Source organism: Vicia villosa, linkage group LG2 (assembly GCF_029867415.1).
Source record: "Vicia villosa cultivar HV-30 ecotype Madison, WI linkage group LG2, Vvil1.0, whole genome shotgun sequence".
Lineage (NCBI taxonomy): Eukaryota > Viridiplantae > Streptophyta > Magnoliopsida > Fabales > Fabaceae > Vicia > Vicia villosa.
The window spans coordinates 169,548,806-169,560,331 of record NC_081181.1 but is presented as its reverse complement, the minus strand read 5'-3'; the positions used below and the strand labels follow the sequence as shown (position 1 = coordinate 169,560,331).

The 11,526-nt window shown below is 32.1% G+C and overlaps 2 protein-coding genes across 2 annotated transcripts; one reads left to right on the top strand and one right to left on the bottom strand.

The window, feature by feature from the left end:
* The first annotated feature begins 75 nt into the window (after nt 1-75).
* LOC131650609 (uncharacterized) lies at nt 76-1,209 on the top strand. The gene is made up of 2 exons (XM_058920310.1): nt 76-522; nt 811-1,209. Exons 1-2 carry the CDS (start codon nt 76-78, stop codon nt 1,207-1,209), a joined length of 846 nt encoding a protein of 281 aa, XP_058776293.1.
* Nucleotides 1,210-6,619: 5,410 nt separating this feature from the next.
* LOC131647390 (uncharacterized) lies at nt 6,620-11,239 on the bottom strand. The gene is made up of 12 exons (XM_058917288.1): nt 11,033-11,239; nt 10,138-10,235; nt 9,965-10,051; nt 9,724-9,889; nt 9,350-9,580; nt 8,712-8,854; nt 8,393-8,590; nt 8,137-8,227; nt 7,611-7,776; nt 7,417-7,527; nt 7,226-7,325; nt 6,620-6,862 (listed from the first exon to the last, which is right to left on the bottom strand). The coding sequence occupies exons 1-12, from the start codon at nt 11,207-11,209 to the stop codon at nt 6,844-6,846; spliced, it is 1,587 nt and encodes a 528-aa protein (XP_058773271.1). The 5' UTR covers nt 11,210-11,239; the 3' UTR covers nt 6,620-6,843.
* Nucleotides 11,240-11,526: the final 287 nt, after the last annotated feature.

The following is an 11,526-nucleotide window of genomic DNA, read 5'->3' as shown; positions in this document are numbered from 1 at the left end:
AGAAAGTAGGCTAGTGGTATTATTGAATGGTGCTTAGGAGGGGATTTCAATGAATTTTGTAGTAGGGAGGAAAGAATGGGAATAAGGGGAAGTCACAGTAGTAGGAATATGGAAGATTTCAAAAGGTTTATTGAGGATATGAATCTTTTGGATATTCTGTTTATTGGAGGCAGATTTACGTGGTATAAAGGGAATGGAACGGCTATGAGTCACCTTGATAGGTTTCTCATATCTAATAAGATGATAGATGATTGGCGTATTATTGATCAAAGAGTGGGAGAGAGGGATATTTCAGATCACTGTCATATTTGGCTCAATATGGGGAAATTAGATCAGGGTCCAAAGCCTTTTAGGTTCAACACTTGGTTCAAACATGGGGGCTTTTTACCTTTCTTAAAGGAGGAATGGGGAAAGTTAGTAGTGGAAGGGCGTGGGGATTTTGTACTATATGAGAAGCTGAAGAGATCGAAACCAATTCTTAGGAAGTGGAATCGCGATATTTTTGGCTGGATTGATCTACAGGTTTGTGAAAAGGTAGATAATCAGAATGCTCTCGATAGGGTGCTTGTTGAACATCACGGAGAGAACATCTCGTCTACTGTGGAGGATATATATATATATATATATATATATATATATATATTTATATATATATATATATATATATATATATATATATATATATATAAAGTAATAGGGGAGTTTTGGAAATATCTGAAATTGAAGGAATGTATGCTAAGACAAAAATCTAAACAGCTATGGCTAAAAGAAGGAGACTAAAATTCTCGTTTCTTCCATAATTCCCTGAAGAATAGGCGGAGGAGGAATGTGATTACTGCAATTATGGAGCGGAATGGTCTTGTAGAAGGGGTGGTAGATGTGAAAGAGGAGGTGAAATGTCACTTTGAAGAGCTTTTCAGAGATAGTAGTGGGAGCAGACCTGTGCCATATGAATTAAACTTTAAATGTCTAAGTGAGGAGGATAGTATGTGGTTGGATAGGCCTTTCTCTGAATTTGAAATTAAAGATATGGGTTGGGCCTGTGACGGGAATAAAAGCCTGGGGCCAAACTGGAATAAATGCTTGTCTTGGGAGTTTATCAAACTGGATGTGCTCAAATTCGTGACGATTTTCTATAAGGATGCTAAGTTAACAAAAGCAGCAACTTCTTCATTCATAGCGCTTGTTCCTAAGATTTATAATCCTTAATCTCTTAACGATTTCACACCTATATTCCTTGTGGGAAGCTTGCATAAGATCCTCTCTAAATTGATGGATGCAAGAATTAAAGTTGTGTTAGGAAAACTAGTTTCGGTCAATCAATCAACATTTGATCCCGATAGAAATATCCTAGACGACGTTCTTTTGATCAATGAGGTTTTGGATATGGCAAGAATAGAGAAAAGAAATTATGTTGCTTTGAAGGTAGACTTTGAAAAAGTCTATGACTGTGTAAATTAGGACTTTTAACGTTTTATGTTGATCAATATGGGGTTTGGGAGAAAATGGTTAAGTTGGATGGATAGTTGTATTTTCACAAGTTATTCTTCAATCATTATTAATGGCAGAACTACAAAGGATTTCAAGGTGGAAAAAGGGCTTCGTCAAGGGGATCCTATCTCCCTTTTTCTTCTCGTTTTGTCACGGAGGCATTGTCGCGTCTAATGAGGAGGGCGGTGGAATTAGGAGTCTTTAGAGGCTTTAAGATCAACAGAGAAGAAGAAGTCAACCTAGTGCAATTTTCGGACGATACGATTATAGTGGCGGATGGTTGTAGTGATAATTTTTGGATAATTAAGTCTATTCTCTGAGGGTTTGAGTTGATGTCGGGGCTGAAAATTAATTTTCTAAAGAGCAAGTTATATAGTATACACACGTTAGTGATTGGCTAATGGAAGCGGCCTCAAGTTTTTTGAATTGTGATATTAATTTTTTTCCATTCAATTATCTTGGGGTTAATGTTAAGGATAGTCCGAGAAAGATCTCAATGTGGAAGGATTTAATATCTCAGCTGAAATCTATATTGGCTACTTGGAAAGGTAGACACTTGAACTTGGCGGGTCGAGTGATGTTGATTAACTCAGTGTTGAATGCAATACTGATATTTTCTTTATCTTTTTATAGGGCTCCTTCAAAAGTGATTAATGAGATTCAGAAAAGACAATGTAATTTTTTATAGAATAAGAAAGAAGCTGGTCGTACTATCCACTGCGTAAGTTGGAAATCACTTTGCAAACCAAATAAAAAAGGTGGTTTGGGAGTAAAGGATGTCAAGATTTTAAATTTGGCTCTGCTACAACAATGAAGTGGAGGATTGTAAATGAGTCTGAGGCGATTTGTAGTAGTTTGCTTAGAGGAAGATATGTAATCCAGTTATTAAAGTTTTAATTGGGAATGACTCTGTGTTAAATCACATGGATTCTATATGGTGGCATGATATGATTCTATCTAGAAATTTTGTTCATAATTGTATTAATCTTTTCACAGGTGCTATTACATATATTGTGAACATTGGTCGTGGGACAACATTTTGGCAGTCTAGATGGCTGGGAAATAAAGCCCTTATGGACGCTTTTCCAGAGGCTTTTGCTGTTGCTTTTAGTAAGAATTGCAGCGTGGCGGAATTTGTCTCGTGGAGTGGTAGTGATTGGTCTTGGAACTTGGAGGCCTGTATAGATATAAACGACCCTTCTTTTCTGTTGGTAGGAGATGAATTACAGGAGGTGTTATCTGAGGTCTCTTTGGGTAGTGAAGTCCGAAGATGGTTATGAGTGGACGATGTCGGGAGTTATTTTTGTCTGCGGATTCTGCATGTTATGTTTGTCAAGAAGTGACTGCGAAGGCGCTAGTTTCGTTGTGGAAGGTTGAAGCTCCACCTAAATTGCTATTTTTTGGACGGAGAGTTTTACTTAGAGAATAGCTACCAAAGATCAACTTATCAAACGCAACATCATTTCGGTGAGTAACAATCCTTTTTGTGTTTTTTATATGTCGCAAGAAGAAACTATTGCCCATACCCATTTATTTACCTTTATTCTTTTTCCACTTTTAATTGGTATTGCTTTTGTTAATTTAAAGATTCATGCTTATAGCTTATCAACTGTCCAAGTAGTCTAATAGCCAGCAATGTAAGTCAATTATTAAATCCCTAACACATATATACAGTGGAATTGAACATCATCTACTAATAAAAACTAATGACAAAAAAAAAACTAAATAAAGGCAACCAACCATGAATATGTTTCCTTACCTTGCTTTCCAACAGATTTACAAATCTTCTTCCTTTCACCAATCTGCAAAAATTATATAGCAATGTTCAAAGCAGTTGAAAGGTATGATGGTCAAAATAAATTAAATAAAAAAATTTTAGTTATAGATGTCGTCGCTTATGTTGGCGTATAATATTTTGGTTTTGTTAATTAGCTTGAACACAATCACACATATATAAAAGATCGATTTTTTTTCAAATTTTACAAATGCCATGTCATCATTGCACTACAAAAAAAGCTCAAATTTGCCAGGTGGAAAGCACCCCGCAAATGCAAATATCACCCCGCAACACTTACCTGGTACTCTGTGCTATCATTAATTGCCAGAATTACTTTTTTTCAAAATTTTCAAAAAAAACTTGCGGAGTGGCTTTCACCTGGCAACGTACAAATACGTTGCAACTTGCGGGGTGTTTTTTACTTCGCAACATTTGTGTCAGTAAAAGCATCATACGGTCACCTGCCACCCTGACTTTTCAGTAAAAGCAATTTTTTATTTTCCAACAACTTTTTTAAAACAATGTTGCGGGGTGTTTAACACCCTGCAACTTTTTTTCCAAATTTTCAAACTTTTTTCCCTCCTTTGCGAGATGGAAAAACATTAATATTTATTTTTCCAAAAAAAACTGAGTTGCGAGGTGTTATGCATCCCACAAGTGCAATAATTTGCGAGGTGTTTTTCACCTGGCAAATTCACCCAGCTAATCAACAATTTTCTTGTAGTGTTGAAAGAATGACAACAATTATAAGCTGATCTCCATCTTTTCTATGGCCTTTAAACCAACATCTCTTGGTGAATCACTACTGTTCATAGGACCAATAAAGTGTATAAAACATGAAAACATAATTCGTAATTATCTGGAAATAACATATAATATTGGAAGCAGGGAGTTTCCCCTTTTGAATCCATCCCTGTTTGTCCATTGATAAGTGCAAATCAAACTTTATATAGATTCATACCCTTTGGATCTTTATTCCAGTAACAGGACACTCAGGTCTTCTTCTTAGTAATCTGATGAACCAACTTTCCACCTAACAAAAACCCCAATTTCATACACCAATCAAAAACACAATGTTATTTACCGTGAATCTTCAAATTAGGTTAAAATATTGCAAAGCTCAGAAAAATTAAGGATTCACTTATAATTAGTTAACAATGGTAGAAACTAAATTATCTTCAAATTCAAATCCCTAATTTTACAATTTACAACATAAAGTAATAATCTGACAAAACAAAGATTATCAGATACCAATGAACATAAAGATGACGGTGGTGAGCTGACGAAGGCTGAGTTCAACGGAGATTGAGTTTTCTTTATTCTTTCTATTCGAGTGGAAATCAGAGGTGAATCTGAACTGACCGTGCGAAAAGTGCATAAATCAGAGGAAGAAGAGGACTGAGGTAGAAGAACACTGATTGAATCGATGAATCAGAGGACGAAGAGGACTATGCTAGGTCGAAGGAAGTGGATATGTGTTTTGTTTTTTGCAAAAACTTTGTGGTCGAAAACAAAAGGTTATTCGCCAAAAGACTTTTTCTTTTTATAATTAATTTTATTATTTATTACATATTTTATAATTAAATAGCGCTTTCCTGCCAACGCTAACAAATGATAGTCAAATAATTGCGTTTTTTTAAAAGCGCTCTTTTAGTGAAGATTAGGGAAGAAAACTAATTGTGTTTCTAAAAGAGTGCTAACATAGTGAAGAATATTAATAGTGTTTTAAAGAAAGTGCTATCTTAGTGAAGTTTAATAATAGCATTTTCTTACAAAGTGCTATCAAAATCACATTCACTGTATCCTATACTAGCGTCCCACTATAAAGTGCTATTATAGATGTGTTTGTTTCCTTTTTAATAGCATTTTTTTAAAGTGCTATTAAATTAAGCGATACAAAATATCAAATTTGGTGTAGTGATTAGACACGTGACTACACAGAGAAGAGGGTAAAACTTAAGAGATTTTAGTAGGTTGAACTCTCAAACCCATTTATACAAGGAAAATGAAGTTTGTGGCTAACTTCCATCTAAACAAAGAATAAATAATGAAGCGGCGAGTCTTCCTTCCAAACAGTGGATTAAAGTGTTTAGTCTTCGTTCCACAATAAACTTGGAGAGCTTGTTCTTCAAGATTCAAACCAATATTATGCACGGGCTAATCTTGAACCTGAGAGAGTTTTTAACACCAGGATGAGCTCACGAACTGAACTATGGTCTAACCAAAAACCTAGATGATTTTAATACCAGACTAATCTTGAAACTTAACAATATTTTAATATCGGGCTCAGCTTAAACCGAATAAAGTTAAACCAAGCTTTTAACAGGTTTAATTTTGAAACAAAAAAAATCCCTAAATAGATGTATTGTTAGACCAAGGTAAAAAAACTTCCTTAACAAACTTACAAATCCATCCTTCCAGAAATACAGCTGTCTCACTTGCAAAGCGATTTTTTCGAAAGCGCTATGACTAAACTTTAGTTAGAGAAAGTAGAAAGAAATATTTTTAGAGAGAGATAGTGATAAGTGAGGAATGAAGGTTCACTTTTCTGGATGTAAAAAAATGTGGGAAGAGACATTTGTTTATGGGCTAGAGGTGGACACAAAAAAGGAAAAAAATTTAGGGTCATAATTGATGGGACAATTGATTGACATAATGCTCTAATCGATTGGTTGGCCTAAAAATAACCAATTAATAAGTTTTAAAATGCAAAAAAAATAGCCCTTGCCTATCATTAAGATGTTATCCTAATTGCTTAGGGCATATTTTTGCACTAACTCAATTGATCAGTTATAAATGATATTCGATTGGCAAGGAAAAAGTTTTTCCAAGAACTTTCCTTACAACTCTCAAGTCATCTAGCATGACTTCAAGGCATTTTTAGAAGTGTTTTCTTGATAAAAATAAGTTTGAAAACTTGTTTATGATTGTGTGTGTGTGATGATAAATTGATGTTACTAGCGTTGGAGTTGAGACCGAGTCCAAAATTGAAGCTAAAACGCCTTTTTTGTATTTTCTCTTAGCCCAAAAGTTGCAATGTGTTTCTATTTTCTCCCAGCCCTACCATTTTGTTGGGAGGTATATGGACAATACATCTTGAACTGTACTCTTGCTTCAATGGCATGTCTTTGACTGCCTTATATTCACCACCACCATGCCATTCAATTATTTTTATTCTTTTGTTGAACTGATTTTCTATCAAGTTTTTGAATTGGAGAAAGGCATATGTTGTATCTGAATTTTGTTTTAAAAGGATAAATCCATGTGAAGCTAGCGAAATCATTTAATGAACATTTGATTTCCATTAAAAAGGGTTTATTTTTTATCAAATATGTAGCCAATAAGCTCTAAGAAAAGGAAATAACACAAGCAATCAACTAGGACTGTCAAATATTTCAGCTGACAAATTTTCCAAACATTATTGAAAATAAATTTCTTTCATGAGTGGAGAGGGTTTAACTTTTCTCTCACTTCAGTTACTCCTTTAGACTTCTATTTTATTTTCATTAAGTAATCCATCTTGTTTCTCTTGTAATTGTGACACTCCTTCTAAGCAAACTTTTAGTGATGTGTCTTCACTCATTTCTTTTAGTTCTGCAAACATGACAGAAAAGAAATATACATTATTAGTGTGTCATTAACAAAATTGTTCCACTTATTCACCCTACTGAGGTTAGGGGAGAGTTCAAATTGAACTACAAAGCATAAAAAAATATTCAATACTTAAATTACACGTTGAGATTTATGATCATAAATATTATAAGTTGATACTTGAATGACCATTGCATAGTTTGAATAATCTGCTAGTATTACTATTGTAAATTCAAAATGTTTAAGAAATAATCATGTTAAGATTCCTAATATATGTGATAAATATGGTTTTAATTAGTCAGAAAACTTTGTTTTATATTCTAAACTACATTGTTAACTAGGTATGACTTAAATAAAAGTGTGTACCTTGAATTAATGTACATATCAATCTCATCCTTCTGTTCAGGACCATAAAAAAGCCATTTTTCTTCGGCAAGAGTCGCATCCTCTTGCTTTAATGTGATATCTGTAAATTTTTATCCTTTAGAAAACTAGAAAATGCCTAAATTTTAATGCCATTATTCAAGAAAATTAGGCTAGTTTTTTGTGAGAATTACCTTGCATTAAGAGATCACATTCACTATTATAACTCTTTAACTTCCAAAATGATTGACCACTACTATTGGAGAACTCAGGCTCAATTCTGATAGCATCTGAACTTTGTTTCCCTGCAATAGTAAAAGAAAAAAAAATGTAAATCATTGAATTACCATTAAAATTATTACAATATATATAGGTCATATATTCATACATTTAGAAATTGCGTCTTTTGCCTCAAGAAACTCGGTGTGAGCTTTGGATGCTTCACTTTTTAGTGTTACAATAAGTTCATTAGGTTCTGATATCGAAAGTCTATCCACATTTGACATAGCATCTTTTTCCATTTCATCCCGCAAATTTTTCTTAAGACTCTTTTCCTGTAGATAACATGTACACAATAATAAAAGAACCATGTTATACATTATGATAGCACTACTCTAAAAACAAATAACAAATATTAAACCAACTTGTGTCAACTTAAAAATATATAAATATTTTAAATATGAAAAACAAATATACAAAATTTTGTTTAATGTAAGAAAGATAATGCTAAAATAAAGGAAACCAACTCATATGCTTGATATAATTTAAATAAAATAATATTTTTCTAATATATTGCAACAAAAATTTATTCGATTTATATACATCAACGAAATGATGATTAGTTTAAATATTAATTCGTAGATATGTGAGGTGTTTAATCATTGTTGTTTTGACATGAACTATTTGTTACATACCTTCTCCTTAGCTGCAGCAACTTTGCATTTAGCTTCTTTCTTTTTTTCAGCATATTTTACATTTTGATCATCAATATAACTCCTTAGTTTCCTGAACATATATATTCAAAAAGTTTATCTCCTTTTACATAAATAAGACTATTATTTAGAATACAAAGGAAGAAGAAAAAATTAATCAAATGATGAAAGTGAAGCAAACAATGAAGTAATAGAAAAATTCTAAGTATAATTTCTTGTTTGATCATGAATTACTTACGTAGTGCCCAGTGCTTCATCACAAATAAAATTCAAAAGGGTAAGCTTTTTAGATATATCCAAATCATAATATCCACCAATGCCTTCATTAAGCCAATCTATGGGAAATTCTTTTAGAACAAGATCAGATTTAATTATTAAATCTTGCAGAATTTTCAACCATGAATTATTTCCATCACTAGTAGTTAAGGATGGGGACCTGCACCAAAGTAATAAATAATTAACAAAGTTCATTGAAACATTTTATACAAAATAAATTTCTCTCTCCCTTCATAAATGAAATAGATGCGTTAGCAAAATGAATTGTGAGATAAACTCACTTAGTTCTTGAATCAGATACTATCAGAGTCAACAGTTTGCTTTGGAGTTCAACAACTAAGGTGCTTTCACCTTGACACACATTTTGTTTACGTATCAATGATTGTAAAATTGCTTCACCTTCTCCTTTCTCGATATCGAGCGCCTGATTATAAATAGGGAGAAATGTGAGTAAATTTGGAAAGCAATTATAATCATGTCTCGATATCGAAAGCAATTTGGAAAGCATTTATAAAATAAAATTATGTCAAATATTAAAAAAAAAAACTTTATGTCTAGAGAACTTAGTTCAATTTAATGGAATTCAAGTAAAGAATAACCAATTAAACACCATTTAAATTATCAATTACAAAGTAAATCCAGGGAATGGTTTTTAGATTGCATGATATTTATAAAATAGTAAATAGTCCTAATTTTATTTCATGATTATTGATTGATTTAAACTTTATTAGATAAAAGTCTCTTAATGTTGGAACAATCAACTTACGTTTTGCGACTATTATTTGCATTAAAATAATTTTTATAATTAATAATATATTCATTAGGTCAATTTAGCTGCAAACCTAAATTGCAATCAATCAAACATGATTTAAGAGAAAATTCAACATAAGAACAAAAATCAACGATGACAAAGGCATACCTCTCCAAACACTCGGCAAAATTCTAGAAACTGCAATGCATTTCCAACATCTTCCGGTCGAAGCTCAATGTCTAATATTGCTGTAATCTCTGTGGCAGTAGGCAAAGGAATTTCTTTCTCAACTATTTTAGTATCTACAACACCTTTCCCGACATTTGGATGTTGTTCAATGTCCATACTTGAAATACCACCTTCAGTATCATTAATAGCAGATGGATCTAGTATAAGATCCTGTAGTATATAATAACCAAACATTAAAACTACTATGATAATCAAAACATTTATTTCACTTTTCGTCATTAGTTTGAATTGCATACGTGAGGAGAAGCTAGTAACCATAAAACAAAGTGAATTCATTAGTTTGAATTGCATACATTTCCCAAAGTTGCTTCATGTGAAGGCACAACATCCACATTATTAACCTTGTTCAATTCGAAATCCATTGACTCCTCATTGATAAGCATTTCTGACACTGATTTGAAACCGGATGCCTTTGCTGTATTAGATAGAGCACCAGTAGGTTCTAGACCATTGTTTCTCCTACAATGTCAATATTCTATAAGAACAAACACACAAAATTAAAAATTCAGACTAGTTAATCATGGAACAACTTACCTGCAACAACTACAATTACAAATTCCCCTGCACTTCGGACAATTCCAATCAGTCAAAGAATTTACCTCATTTACCATTTCCCCATATCTATATTCAATACGCAAAAATCGTCAATGTACAAAATAAAAAACACACAATGAGACCAAATTAAAAATGAAAAAGGTGAAACAAACCTATTTTTGAGGCATTTTTGGCAAACCTTGTTTACACATGGCTTCCCATTCCTTGGATTTTTACAGATTGCAGCAACATCTTTGATTATTTGACGACACTTCAATGTAAAAAATCATGTAAACAAACATGTTAGTATCAAAATAAACTTCAAAAATTGGAAATTAATCGGATACACCAAATTTATAGCTAGTGTGGTTAAACCTCAAAATACAATCACCTTACAAACTATCAATAGATTTTTTTATTTTTCATATAATTCCCATTATAAGCAATTTACCCATGAAAAAAATTAATCGTTTTTTGGTTTGTGGTTGTATATTCTGATTCGGCTGTTTTGTCTCTGTTCCTTTTATATTGGGTTAGCACTCGCTTTTAATAAAAAACTAAAGAAAATACATATGAACATAAAATTATAAATCGAGATAAACACACAAAGAATAAGCCTTCAAAGATCCATCACTCATAATCCATCAAGGAATATTTCGATTTTTCACATTAACTTGGGAATTTATAAAAGATTTGCAATCAAAACATGGATCGTGATACTTAAGTTAATAATACAGGCAATGTGAACCAGATATGAGAATCGTTTATACTTACAATTCATCAAACATCAATTGTAACCCATTAATTAAACTCTATTTAACACATTTACCTAAAAGTACAAATTTAATAAAATGGAATAATTAAATATAACCATGAACCATCAACACAAACACATCCACATAATGGGACACTAATATGTTGGCATCATCGATAATTGTTTAATTAAATGAAATAATTGAATGTAACCATGTTCTCTTTTTGTGTTGGCTCTACATATATATGAACTTGAAGAATTTAGTTTATATAATTTGTTAAATAAATAAAATATATAAAGGCTTAAGAATCAACCTGGTGGCATGTTTTTCCACCAACATTGTTTTGTGTTGAAGAGGAATCAAACTCCATGTTGTTGGTGAGGGAAACTGATTGAATTGGAACATCACACATTTCTCGAGTTCCACTAACATCAACCTCAGTGCCATGGTTAGTGGTACTGGGAGATGATCGAATTGGAACATCATTCATTGTTTACAATTAGCACAACACAAGCAAATTTTTTTTTGGAAGAGAGAGATATATATTTCAAATAGAAAGTGACGATAAATTTATAGAGGTGTTGAGATAAATGGAGGTTTTCATGAAAGGATATGTATTTTAATATTTTTACTTTTATTATCTAATAATAAATATATAACTTTATATTTTATTAAACCAATAATATTATTAATATATATATATTCAAGTGCTTCCATTTATTACTAGTCAAATGTTTATTAAAATCTTGTTTGACTGAATCTTCAAATTATTATATGAAGTCCAAAAAAATAATATTTATAATCTAA